Source organism: Lactuca virosa, chromosome 1 (genome assembly GCF_052849685.1).
Source record: "Lactuca virosa cultivar CGN04683 chromosome 1, Lactuca_virosa_CGN04683_v6, whole genome shotgun sequence".
In the NCBI taxonomy this organism is placed as follows: domain Eukaryota; kingdom Viridiplantae; phylum Streptophyta; class Magnoliopsida; order Asterales; family Asteraceae; genus Lactuca; species Lactuca virosa.
This window is the reverse complement of record NC_136426.1, coordinates 69527855-69541107: the sequence shown is the minus strand read 5'-3', so window position 1 is coordinate 69541107 and position 13253 is coordinate 69527855. Positions and strand designations below refer to the sequence as shown.

The 13253-nt window shown below is 36.9% G+C and overlaps 2 protein-coding genes and 1 long non-coding RNA gene across 6 annotated transcripts; 1 reads left to right on the top strand and 2 right to left on the bottom strand.

The window, feature by feature from the left end:
- Window positions 1-2612: 2612 nt before the first annotated feature.
- Window positions 2613-4339, bottom strand: LOC145144814 (uncharacterized). Of its 3 annotated transcripts, none has more exons than XR_013725832.1 (3): window positions 3631-4331; window positions 3101-3538; window positions 2613-2933 (listed from the first exon to the last, which is right to left on the bottom strand). It is a non-coding gene; the product is annotated as an uncharacterized LOC145144814 (long non-coding RNA). The 3 variants fall into 3 exon arrangements; XR_013725826.1 differs by having other exon boundaries at window positions 2613-2924; window positions 3631-4330; XR_013725820.1 differs by having other exon boundaries at window positions 2613-3538; window positions 3631-4339.
- A 704-nt stretch (window positions 4340-5043) lies between these two features.
- On the top strand, window positions 5044-7214 carry LOC145144798 (RNA-binding (RRM/RBD/RNP motifs) family protein). The gene is made up of 10 exons (XM_079074892.1): window positions 5044-5335; window positions 5617-5679; window positions 5778-5859; window positions 5945-6016; window positions 6096-6150; window positions 6276-6324; window positions 6403-6503; window positions 6588-6657; window positions 6736-6818; window positions 6922-7214. Exons 1-10 carry the CDS (start codon window positions 5123-5125, stop codon window positions 6950-6952), a joined length of 819 nt encoding a protein of 272 aa, XP_078931018.1. The 5' UTR covers window positions 5044-5122; the 3' UTR covers window positions 6953-7214.
- Window positions 7215-7314: 100 nt separating this feature from the next.
- Window positions 7315-10406, bottom strand: LOC145144772 (inactive protein kinase SELMODRAFT_444075-like). Of its 2 annotated transcripts, none has more exons than XM_079074890.1 (9): window positions 10059-10406; window positions 9813-9973; window positions 9622-9716; window positions 8632-9539; window positions 8390-8553; window positions 8209-8285; window positions 7866-8013; window positions 7643-7792; window positions 7315-7538 (listed from the first exon to the last, which is right to left on the bottom strand). In XM_079074890.1, the coding sequence occupies exons 1-9, from the start codon at window positions 10225-10227 to the stop codon at window positions 7488-7490; spliced, it is 1923 nt and encodes a 640-aa protein (XP_078931016.1). In that variant the 5' UTR covers window positions 10228-10406; the 3' UTR covers window positions 7315-7487. The 2 variants fall into 2 exon arrangements, with proteins under 2 accessions (XP_078931016.1, XP_078931017.1); XM_079074891.1 differs by having other exon boundaries at window positions 8390-8550; window positions 10059-10405.
- Between the last annotated feature and the right edge of the window lie 2847 nt (window positions 10407-13253).

The following is a 13253-nucleotide window of genomic DNA, read 5'->3' as shown; positions in this document are numbered from 1 at the left end:
AGGCAAAAATGAGATAAAATGTAAATACAAATAAATAAATGAAAGTAAAAAATTTCATAATCACCCTCACATTAAAGTTTTCTTTGCATAAAGTGTCACCCTATGATAAGTTGTAATGTGGTATATGTGTGAAAGAAGAAACCAACAAACGAAAAATAAATATACACATAAAGATAGGGAAGGCCCACGATGTAGATAATGAATAAACTACTCATGTATTAGAAGCAGATATATGAAATAAGTTGAAAATAGATATTAGATAAGAAAAATGAAAAAGGAACGGTGAAAAGGTAAAATTGGTAAATTGGTGAGATGGTGATAGGTGCATAAAGATCGCTAATGAGTTGTTTTAACCACAGAAGTTCGGCAGTGGTGTAGGCTAAAGATCGATACTCCGCTTCGGTGCTTGATCGGGCAACAACTTTTGGCTTTCGGGAAGTCCAACTAATCAGATTTGATCCATGAAAGATTGCAAATCCATACTGAGAACGACTATCATCAGGATCAGAATTCCACCCAGAATCCGAGAAAGCATGTAAACTTTTAGCTTTGGTGGGTTTGAAGTGTAGACCATGATTTAGTGTTCCTTTGAGATACCTCAAAATCCGTTTGACCGCTTGCCAATGACGAGTTGTTGGTGAATGCATGAATTGACACACCCGATTAACGGAATAAGCAATGTCTGGTCTTGTAATCGTGACATATTGAAGAGATCCCATAATTTGGCGATACAACTTTGGATCCGAAAATAGATCACCATCTTTGACGAGTCTTGTATATGGGTCTGCTGGAGTGGTCATATGTGATGCTTGGGGCATGTTGCTTCTATTAAGAATGTCAGCTATGTAAGCTTGTTGAGATAGAGTGAGGCCAGTGTTGGATCTTTGGATTTGAAGCCCAAGGAAAAAATTTAGATTGCCCAGATCTTTGAGAGAGAATGTATGATGTAATGCAGTAATGAACTTTTGAAGATGAGCCTCATCAGAACTTGTCACAATTAGATCATCAACATACTAGAACATAGATAGTGACTATAGATGTCATGTGAACAAACAATGATGTGTTAGATTGGCAAGCTCGAAAACCATTTGAGACAAGATATGTTTTTAATTTTGTGAACCAGGCTCTTGGGGACTGTTTGAGTCCATACAGTGCTTTATGCAGTTGACATACATGATGAAGTCGAGTTTTGTCTTCAAACCCTTTTGTTTGCTTCATATAAACTTCTTCCGACAGATCACCATTAAGAAATGCATTATAGATATCCAATTGTCGGATAGACTAGCCTTTTGAGAGAGCAATGGATAGAACCAATCGAATTGTGGCTGGTTTGATTACAGGACTAAATGTATCAAAATAGTCAACTCCTTCTTCTTGAGTGAACCCTTGAGCAACCAGTCGAGCTTTATGTCTTTCAATTGTACCATCGGCTCGTTTCTTCAACCTGTAAATCCACTTACAACCAACAATATTAGTGTTAGTGGGATAGACAAATAGAGACCATGTGTTATTTTTCATGAGGGCATCATATTCTGCTTTCATCGCATCTTGCCAACATTTGTGCTTAATAGCTTGAGAGAAGAGCCGTGGTTCGGTATCAGATGGTTGAGAAAGAACCGTATGAAAGGATTTTGGGTTGAGAGAGTTGGTACGAGCCCTTGTGACCATCGGATGTTGTGATGTATCAGAGGGACGAAAAATAGAGGTGGGGTAGTGTGTGGCGGCAGACTCTTGAGACGGAAGAGATGTACTGGTAGATAAGGAATTTGTGTTATGTAGGTTTTGGGTAACTGAGCTTGTAGGCGAGGAAGGTGGGCTCGAAATTGGATGGGTTTGGGGTGTTATAGACGAAGTGGGCTCATTGGGTGTGGGTTGTTGGGTATCAATGCTGGCTAGGACTGATGGTGTATTTTCGTGTTGAGAAGAACTATGTGATTTGTCAACAGGGAGTAATTTTTGATAGGGAAATATAGCTTCATCAAATACAACATGAAGGGAAATGTATATCTTAGATGTGAGTTGATGATAACAAATATAACCCTTATGGGACGCATTGTAGCCTAAGAAAATGCATGGTTGAGAACGCAAATCAATTTTGTGTGAGTTGTATGGTCGTAGATATGGATAACACAAGCAACCAAAGGTTTTTAGGAATTTATAATCTGGGATTTTATGATATAACCGCTGATATGGTGACTCATAATTGAGAATGGGTGTAATGGTACGGTTGTGTAAGTATGTGGCTATTTTGCATGCATGTTCCCAGAAAATTTGAGGAAGAGAAGATTGAGCCAATAGAGTGAGTCCTTTTTCAATTATGATGCGGTTTCGACGTTCTACAGCCCCATTTTGTTCTTGGGTATGGGGGCATGAAACTCAATGAAGTATACCATGATTATTAAGAAAGGTGGATACATTTCTATATTCTCCTCCCCAATCAGTTTGCACACTTTTGATGTCACTGGAAAATTAGGTTTTTACCATGATTTTAAAGTTCAAGAAGGTAGGATATACTTGAGACTTTTGGGATAGAAAGTAAATCCATACAAATTTGGTACAATCATCAATAAATAGCACAAAGTAACGATGACCATTCAAAGATAAACAGGTGATGGCCCCCAAACATCTGAATATATTAAATCAAAAGGTCTTGTAGAGGTAACATGAGAAACTGGAAGATGCAATCTATGACTTTTTCCTAATTGACAAGACTCACAAATATTAGGAAATTTATTGGAAGAAACATGTAATTTAAATGTAGACACCAAACGACGAAGAATAGGCTCGTGAGGATGAGCTAATCTCTTGTGCCATCCATGTAAGGATATACGACTACTCTGAAGAACCATGGGAGAGTGTTGGGATTTGTGAGAGGGCAGTCGATATAAGCCTTCATGTTTGTCCCCTCGAAGAAGAGTTTGTCCCTGCAATGTCTTAACAGAACATGTTTTAGGCCAAAATTCCATGAAAACATCATTATCATCTGTTAGTTTAGAGACACTGAGAAGATTTTTGGTAAGTCCAGGGACAACAAGCACATTAGGCAATTTGAGATTAGGCAAAGAAGATGAGCCAACATGAGAAATAGACAAATGGTTACCGTTTCCCACTTGGAGCTTATCATCACCCATGTATGGATCAGCAGTGTTCAGTTTGGTGATGTCTGGAGACACATGATCTGTTTCTCCAGTGTCAAAATGCCAGGAGGGATCAATGGCTGTGGATGAATTTTAAGTCAAATTTGCTTGACGTTGATGATTCCTGGGATTTGGTTTTCTGGATGGGAAATCGGTTTGGTTTCCTATTTGCCAGCAGTCAATGGCCTCATGACTTGGTTTAGTACACAGTTGGCATACAAGTCTTCTCTTCCTGTGGTCTTGATTTCGGGAGGCATTGGAGAAGTTTGACCCAGAGCCAGTGTTTGTGTTTTGCTGGCATGGATTTGAGCGGTTGATTGTAAGAGCAACAACAGCTTGTGTAGTGGTAGCAAGGCGTAGATGTTCCTGTTCAAATCTAGATTCTTCCTGTAATAGAAAACCTGCAAGATCATCAATAGTGAGATTTTCTGTCTTCATCATGAAGGCAGTGATAAAGGGTCCATAGGACGAATCAAGGCCACCAAGTATGTACCTAATTAGATCTTCATCATGAACCGGACGAAGATTTTCAGCCAAAGAGTCAGAGATTGATCTCTTCTTTTCAATATATTTATGGGTTTTGAACACTAATCCAACATATACTCAATCATAGACATAGACCCTTTTTGAAGAGTCTATAATTGATTCTTGAGCTACATTCGATTAGCCCTGGTTTGGGATTGAAATAGAGTTTCAATCATTTGTCATGCTTGATGTGAAGAAGTTGTGCGAGCGACTAGGGCATGAGCGTTATCTGACATTATGGATTTAGCCATAGAAGGACGAATCAATCTCTTTTCTTCCAGATTGTATATTCTAGGTTTGGAGCGGTGGTGGCAGGAACAGCTGCAACAACAGGTGATGTAGTCGTAGCTGGGACGACGGCAACAACAGGTACGGCAACGGTTTGAGATGGTGGTCTAGGGTTAAGAACGTAATCGTCCAGATCAAAAGCTTCAAGTGTCGAGATGATTGTTGTGCACCATAGAGGATAGTTGGACCGATCAAGTTTGACAGTAATGGAGGGTATTTGAAAATTTAGGTTGGATGTTGTGGTGGTAGCCAAGTTGAGGAGATTTGGTGAACCTAACGCCATTAAAGAGGAAGAAGATGTAGAAAGAACTAGTGTAGCTCTGATACCATATAAAGAAATGGATTGGAGTAATTGATCGTATATTCATATGTAACTGTACATCGATTTATATACAAGAGAATGTGAATTGTGGAAAAGATACTCTCCTGTATCTGCGCTATATCTATTGACTAGAAATAGTCAATACTCACGTGTATATGACTAAGTCTACCTTTATAAAGTTAGTGTTATTAGTTGGTAAGCACACATAAGTCTAATCCTCATGATTCGAATACTCCGTAGTTTCCTATAAGAAGTCATGTCTTCGGTAACGGCTAATTTTTGCAAACCTAAACTCACACTATCTTCCGATTTACTTCGTGGTTGAGTTCTCCTCCTTACACTCTCTACTGTAATCGGCTTCATTATCCTAATAACAATTGTCAGATGTCTTCTATGGACTTGGTAAGCACAAACAATGTAAAGGATGTTAGGCCCTAGACTACGCCAATACTACTATGCTACATTGATTCTAAGCCTTTATAGTTGCCTATCAGACGTTATGTCCTTGGTAAGGGATGACTTCATCAAATCTAATATCACGTTATCTTCTCACTTCCTTCTTGAACAATCTTTAATCCTCGCACCTTCTACTGTAATCGTCTTAACTTTCTAAAAGCAACAGTTAGATGTATTCTATGGACATATGACCAAACCATCGTAGTCTTCCATTCCGTAAATTTATTGATGATCGATGACACATCCATCGAATGTCATTCTTTTTATTTTTACCTCACGTGGAGCGCACGTGATTTATTTTTTTATTATTTTTTTTTGTGCGTCCTGATTTCAACGGGAATCAAACTAGGTTTTAGGACGGATTCTCTTCCGATTGGGGTTTCCGGTTCCGACGATGGCGATTCCACATCCTTACGATCCAGTATACTACAACATTCCGTCCATTCCTCCACTGGAGTATGCCGGTTATGAAGACCCCAACGCCATTAATACACTCTTCGTTTCGGGTCTACCTGACGACATCAAGGCACGTGAGATCCACAATCTCTTCCGCCGTCGACCTGGGTTTGATTATTGCCAACTCAAGTACACGGGCCGCGGCAATCAGGTCTTGTTATGAATCAATTTCGTATTAAATCGTCAAATTTTAGGCGTATGCTTTATGTATCGTGAATTTTGGAGGGTATATGTTCTTTAGTCGCCTCTTATGAACCAGCACTTCAATTTCGCACCAACGAAAACCACATTAGTGATTGAAATTCTATGTTTATAGTGAATTGAAATATAAACAGCATCTACAAGACTTGGTGAACTGCAAGAGTAAATTAAAGTAGCCTTGTTGTTGATTCGCTTATTGGAATTTAAGCAGTATGTTTGACGACTTTGCAGGTTGTTGCATTCGCAACTTTTGTAAACCATCCATCAGCAATGGCGGCTCTTCGTGATCTGAATGTGAGTAATTTCTGCCGCTTAATAGCTCTTCTTGATTGACGATCTTCGTAATTTTGATTTTATAGCTGAAACTGACATGGTTGATTAATGATTATCAGGGTGTTAAGTTCGACCCTCAAACTGGTTCCACTCTGCATATTGAACTTGCAAGATCAAACTCCAGAAGAAAGCGGAAACCAGGTATTCAGTTGTGTGGAGTATTATATAAGAATGAATAAACAATGATTGAAATATAGCAATGAGTGATGAAGTAGTTAATTTGCAGGCCCTGAAGCTTATGTTGTTATTGATAAGAGATCCATTGCTACTAAGGATGATCAAGATTCTAGTGATGATGGTATTGATCATCGATCTCCCTATAAAGAGAATCATAAGTTATAACAATAACACATCTTAAACTTCCATTGCATCTTCAGGAGATAGTGAAACTGAAGAACCATCTGAAACCGACAAGGATAATGCAGCAAGGAGGTAGACTGCATAAGTTTGCTTTGATTATTAAGCTGATTACCAATCATTGCAATTCCATACGATTACAAAAATTAAAATAAAACTCAGAATGACTCACTCCTCTTTCTTCTTATGTCAACCAACAGTGATGAGGAGACGACTGGGGATCCTGACAATACTGTAGGTGCAGAAAATGTAAGCTTCTAGCGATTGTTTAAAGTTTCAACTGCTTCTTTCTGTGTTATTGATGTGTTGCTTGATTGTGAGTTACAGGAACAGGCAGAAACTACAGTGGATGGAGCGTGTTCGACTTTGTTTATTGCAAATTTAGGTCCCAATTGCACGGAAGATGAGCTAAAACCTGTTCTTTCCCAGTAAGTATAGCCAGACATTGAGATGTTTAGTTTTGTTAATTTGCAGTTTATGGTGATGACCTGTATTGTGCATTTTGGTTATAGGTACCCTGGATTTAACACACTCAAGGTGCGTAACAGAGGTGGGATGCCTGTTGCCTTTGCGGATTATGAGGTATGCCTGTTGCCTTTTCAGTAATTTAGTGATCAATGCAAACATATGGATTGGTGATTGATTGTTGGTTGTTGGCAGGAGGTGGAGCAAGCTACTGATGTCATGAATGCCCTTCAGGGAAGCACACTACAATCGTCTGACCGTGGAGGCATGCATATAGAGTAAGTTTGTGTCTCTATATCTTTATTTTTACAGTTTGGCAAATTTTTAAAAGTAATAATAGATGGTATGTTTGATTTGATGATTCGATGCCATTATCTACAGGTATGCAAGATCAAAAATGAGAAAACGGTGAAAGGTGAAACCCTGATCTTTAAGTGAATTGGATTCTTGTGGTTGTAGGAGTTGAGAAGAAATGGTAGGTTGGCTGTATGTGTATTTAGTGTATGTATATGCATTGCAATCACCCAGGGTCTCTTAACTGTTAACATGATATAAATAATATTTTGTTTGGAGAAAACCTTTTAAGAGTACTGCTCGTGTCTTAGTCATATTTTCACAAGAGACTCAAAAGCTATGTGTAATTTCAAGATAAATTCCAGTTCGACTCGATATAACGAACAGCTTGTATGTTTTTTTTTTTTTTTTTTGTTACAAAAGGTCGATAAGAGCCCACCTAAATTTTCATATGATTGTTTAAGGATAAAAGAAAAAAGCAAAAACAAACATGTAGTTGGCTAATTTGAGGATTTCAAAGACTGTTTCCAACATTAATTCCATTAAAGAAAGCTGCTATATCTGGAGTGAACTACAAAGGAAAAATTGGAACAAAATGGCCTACTACTCATATGACAGCTCTTGTATTGTTACTACTCCCTGCCTTGAGTCAGTCACATGTGACTGGATTCCATCATCACGTCCCCCTCCAGCATTCGTAGCACCTTCCCACATATAACATTTAAAATAAACGAATACTCTCGTTACAAGTTTACCTTTTTTCTTTATGAATTATGCATATGAAGTGAGTCGGTTTGGAAGGAATTACCTGTGACATGCGAGGTCGTAAAAGAGGATCCCTTTTGATACATAGACAAGCAGCTTCCAACATGCAACAAACTTCATGTTCTGAGTAACACTTTCCTAGCCGAGGGTCAATTAACTTACGAACCGCATTATCTTCCAACAACGGACGTGCCTACCAAACATGAAACAAAACATTAAGTCACAAACAAACCCTCAAATTAACCAAAACTCTCTCTCACTCTCACCCATTCTGTGAGGCATTGTTGGCCCTTAGGCCGGTTAATATCCACTGCTTTTCGCCCAGAAACAAGCTCCAAGAGTACTACACCGAAGGAATATACATCAGCCTTTTCAGTCACCTCCCCACTTTCCGCATACTCTGGAGCTAAATATCTAATGCCAAATATACAATTTTGTTATTCACAATAGGCTAATTCCACAACTAAATGCAAATGCTTTCTGGAAGATTTCAAAAATTAGACCAAACTTGCAATCTTGAGTGAAGGATAGGACCAACTTTGTAAATTATTGTTTCACAAATCACAATATTATGAAAATAGCATAAGGGAAACAAGAAGGCTTGCTTACCCGAATGTTCCAATTACTCTTGTTGCTTCTCCTTTGTCTCCATCAGGCTGCCACCTTGCTAAACCAAAGTCCCCAACCTTACACACAAAACGGTGGATTTTACTTTAATCCATATGATATAATAGAGGAAGGGGCTGCTTTTGACATTTAGCAAAACTAGCGGGCAAATAAAGTGAAATACCAGAGGTTCAAAATCATGGGTGATGAGGATGTTGTTGGGGCGCACATCACGATGAACAATGCAACCGACTCTGCATTCTTCATGAAGATATCGCAGTCCTCTCGCAGCTCCCACAGCTATTTTTTGGCGCGCACCCCACTCTAATCGACCTTCATGACGTCCTGCTAAATTAACAATTAAACTCCCTTTAAACTTTATACTATATGTACATAAAAGTACCAAAATAAATATATAAGACTTGCCATAAAGATGAAAATCTAATGATCTGTTGCATATATATTCGTACACAAGCAACCTTCTTCCATCTTCAACACAAAATCCAATCAACATAACAACATTTCGATGTTGTGCACAGTTGAGTACTTCAACTTCTGAGCAGAATTCTTGATCACCTTGAGAGCTTGCAAGCTTGTGTTGTTTCACAGCGACTACTTGTCCATCTGGAAGAACCCCTCTGTGAACCGACCCAAATCCACCTTCTGCTAAGAAATTCGCCTGAGAAAACCCTCCGGTGGCCACCTCCAGCTCGGAATACTTGAACCACCGTGGTGGTTTTCCGACCACCGGTGCTTTGTGTAAACATATTGAGCACAAGGGTGGTGGGCCCGAAGGCATGCTTCTTGATAGAGAGATTGCTTCCCTTACACACCCACCAAGAAAGGTTTTATTTTTTGTAATTAATTTGGATTCATCCGTATACGATGAACAGCTTGAGGTGAGGATGTCAATGATTCGTGGTTGAAACCTTAAACTAGGCGAAGATGATGATGATATATGATCATCATCGGTTTCAGAGTCTGAACTTGATTCAGTGACATCTTTTTTCTCTTTTTTAGTCAAAGATTCTACGTTTTTTACAGGGGCAGAAAATGGTGAAGTGCCCGGATCGGAACTTGAGAACGATGAAGTTCCGGGTTCGGTTGTGGTAAATATCTCGGGACTACTTGTTGGAGTGACAGATGGCCCTTTAATGGGACCCACTCCCACTGATGACTTTTTGTTTATTTCTTGCTTTTCAGATGATTTTTGGGTCTCCTTTTTAGGAGATCCGGCTAAATTCAGACGAACGACTTTGGGTTGTGATTTCTTCATTATCACAACATTGCATTGTAATTCTTCCATACATGGCTTTTGTTCATGTTTCAGCTTTCTACAAGTAATACAAAAAGATAAGTGAAAGCAAAAAATTTGAAGTAATATTGTAAATATATGTTTGAAAATTGAAATATTACTTGTCCAAAACAACCCAACTAGCATGAAACTTTTTGGCTTCTGCAGCAACTACGCCACATGGGGTTCCAGAAACTACTTTTATCTTCATATTTACCTATTAGAAAAATCGGAAATTAGTTCGTGGTGATCAAGAAGATAATGAAATCACATCAATTGGTGAATCTGGGGTACTATCGAAGCTGAACAATACCTTATTTGGATCATAAACATCATGAAGCTGAAGAATCATTTGAGAGCAAGAATCAGTAATACTAATATCGACTTTCTGTTCTGGAATTGTTCCCGAATCTGACTTCCGATGAACACTAGCACAATCTCCAGAAAATCTTGGAAAACCCCACAGTTTTTTACCTATGAAAAGGGGAGTAAGATTATGATCAATAATGTGTGTAAAGATATTATAAACATGAAGAAGAGCATATATATTAAATATTACCAGAAGTTTGTGAAGGGGTGACCACAAGCAACGTAACGAAATGCCCTGGTTGAACCACGTGAGTCAAAGCCCAAATCAAAGCAGTACTCTTTTGAATTTCTTTCGATGCCTTTACAGCAACAATCACCTTCTCCAGCTTCCCCATGTTGCTTTCTCTACTCAGTGACATAAATGAAAATGCTTTTGAATATGAGATTTCTTTAAAATCTAAAATCTAACGCTTTATAAGGAAAATTAACAAGTAACCCAATTAATTCGTATTGGGGTGTGTTCGTGACGCTCTGCTCCCACCACAAAGTTTTGATTCTATCATGGAAGGAAGTACAGTACAACCAGACGAATTTTAGGTGTGATGTAACAGTGAGTGTAAGAATACCTCCAAATGACGGCCTAATTTCCCCAATAAATCTCCGTGAAAGGCGTTCTACCAATTCGATTGAATATTCCAAACCTGGAAAAGTTTAAGCTAATGAATCCAAAAGTACCATAAATGAGGAACTCTCTAGCAGGAACGTCTCCTATTCGAAGCACATGTGCAACACAAACAAACAATTACAGTGTCTGAAACTTTGGAAGGTATCAAAACGATGAAATTCAGCTGACCTAACTAGTTATTAGCCCAAATGCACCAGATCACATCAAAAATTTGTGGTTATGATCCAGAATCCGAATTCTTCTGTTCACACACTGTTACGAAAATAGTTTTACTATCAAATCAATTACCATACGACATGACAACAGAGTTCTACAATTTTTGTGCTTATACCTTTCGCTTTAATAGCGATAAGAAATGACGATTTCATCCACTGATCCACAAAACGTCCACTATTCATCAATAATCACACTCCAAATAACGCTAGCATACTTCAAAAGTCACAGGCATAACGAAAACGATACATTCATGTCGAAGTAAATTTCTGCCGTTCAAAAGTAACAAGGTAGAGAGCGCACTTAGATTTATTATTCATCGAAACAAAATACAACAGATAGTTGAAACGATGGCTCAATGCAACATACGTACAAACAACCAATAATATGATTCATCTAACCACAACAACAGTATCACATTGCTGTTTGCATATCATCTTCAAAACCAGGAAACATGAATAGAAAGAGATTTAAGAATATAAAATGATTGCGTGAGGGTTTCGTGTTGAAAATCGTAAATAGAACATCAAATACTCGAAATCAAAATTTTCAAAAAGCAAAATGTAACAAATGAATATTATCATTACCATCTGTAACGAAGATTAAATGTGATGAGACTCAAGAATCTGAAGCGAATAGTGTCATTATCTTCTTCGTAAAGCACGTACAAACACAAGCTTGCAGGTGTGAGTTATGACTGTGTGTGATAACTTGCAGAGGTTCTTTTTTACTGTTTGAGCTCGAAGGAGAAATATTTATGGCGACTGTTGGGTTTACGAAATTGCCCCCGGTTTTGGACAAATCTTCGCATCTGACCTTTTCCATTTAGGCTAATACTTAAGTTGGTTGGAGGCTTAGTTTTATCAAAATAGGTAACTTGTTTTATACGTGGAGCTCGGTACGGTTAAAACGGGTAACTTTTTAGAATGCGTCACAAGAAGTTAGGCAGGATCGTAATATGCATATGCATATGCTTGTGTCAAATCCTATAAATGTACGTAAAAATTGCTAATGTCATAATTTCTCATGAACATTCCCCTTCTCGTTAATTTCCAATATATACACAATCACAAGAAAATATAAGAAAACACTGGCAGAATACATGTGGGCCGATAATCGAGTAAATACAAGGTCTAATAATATAATAATACATTAGCGTTCCCACAGTTTGAACACGAAGGTCTGTCTCAAACGTTTAGATTGGACCGAAAGTAAAAAGAAGCCGAATACATGTGGGCCGATAATCAAATAAATACAATACCTAACAATACGAGGGTTGCAAAAACTTAAAGTTTGTCAACAAAAAAAAAAAAAAAAAACCACCTGTCTTATTCTAAAATAATTTTTAGTAGGGGTGAACATAACTGAAAAACCGAACCATAACCAAATTAACCGATATAACTGAACCATTTTAATCAAACCATTACTAAAAAATATGGTTCAATTATAGTTTTCATCTAAAACCGAACCACTATAAACCGAACCGAACCAACAATATTAATAAATGTTTTTTTAATATAATATTATATTAAATATATTGTATGTAATTATTACGAATTGAAAATTTAAAAAGTAATTGTTTGGAATAAAATATGACAAGTAATCTTCTACCATATATATATATATATATATATATATATATATATATATATATATATATATATATATATATCTATATATAATCATTTATTTTTTATAACAATGAACTTTGAGTTTTTCAATTTTTATAGAATTTTTATTTTTATTTTTGTGTAATATTAGATCATTATGGTTAACCGATATTAACCATACCCATTAACCGACTAAAGTCATTAACTAAAACCAATATTAACTGTTACCCAATGGTTATCGAAATACATTAACCAATTGTAATGGTTATGGTTCGGTTTTGACAAATAACCGAACCAAACCACCCCAAACATACCCTTAAATTTTAGGTGCTTTAAGATTTTTAGTTTTTTCTACTATTATACATGTGACCTATTATGATAAGTTTTGAAGTTACCATCAAATGAAATTCATAACAAAAACCTTTAAATTTTCAATTATTTTATGTTTTTATTTATATAAAAATACATATTTGTATGCATTTATATACAAAAATATTGTTAAATTAAACAATATTATTTACATTTCTTGTTGAATGTTATTTTTTTATATATATGTTTTCTTTTGCCTAATTTATACGGTCTAAAATTCGTTCTTCTAAGAAGCGTAAAAATGCATATTGACGTTTTTATAAAATGATGAAAACTAACATTCTTAAAAATATTTTTAAATACCGCGAACATCTTATAGGTGATTCACATAACTATTATCAACTCCTATTATCAGCTATCTCTATAACAAAGTGCAAATCAATATATTTAAAAGATAAACTAATATTATAATTACAAGACAAAATTGCACTAATATTATAATTACAAGACAAAATTGCAAAAATGGTTCCTGTGGTATGCATTTTTTCCGAAGTTTAGTCCAAACCTCGACTTTTTGGCTTCGTGGTCCTTTTGAGGTAGTTTGGTTGTAGATTTGGTCCATCGGTAA

Bases quoted from the DNA above. Each gene is read 5' to 3' on its own strand.
- LOC145144798 (XM_079074892.1), top strand. From the start codon at position 5,123: ATGGCGATTCCACATCCTTACGATCCAGTATACTACAACATTCCGTCC. The intron at 6,658-6,735 runs GTATGCCTGTTG...GGTTGTTGGCAG, and splicing joins TTGCCTTTGCGGATTATGAG to GAGGTGGAGCAAGCTACTGA. The intron at 6,819-6,921 runs GTAAGTTTGTGT...CATTATCTACAG, and splicing joins CGTGGAGGCATGCATATAGA to GTATGCAAGATCAAAAATGA.
- LOC145144772 (XM_079074890.1), bottom strand. From the start codon at position 10,227: ATGTCACTGAGTAGAGAAAGCAACATGGGGAAGCTGGAGAAGGTGATT. The intron at 9,540-9,621 runs GTAATATTTCAA...TATTACTTGTAG, and splicing joins AGTTGGGTTGTTTTGGACAA to AAAGCTGAAACATGAACAAA. The intron at 7,793-7,865 runs GTGAGAGTGAGA...CATGTTTGGTAG, and splicing joins AACAATGCCTCACAGAATGG to GCACGTCCGTTGTTGGAAGA.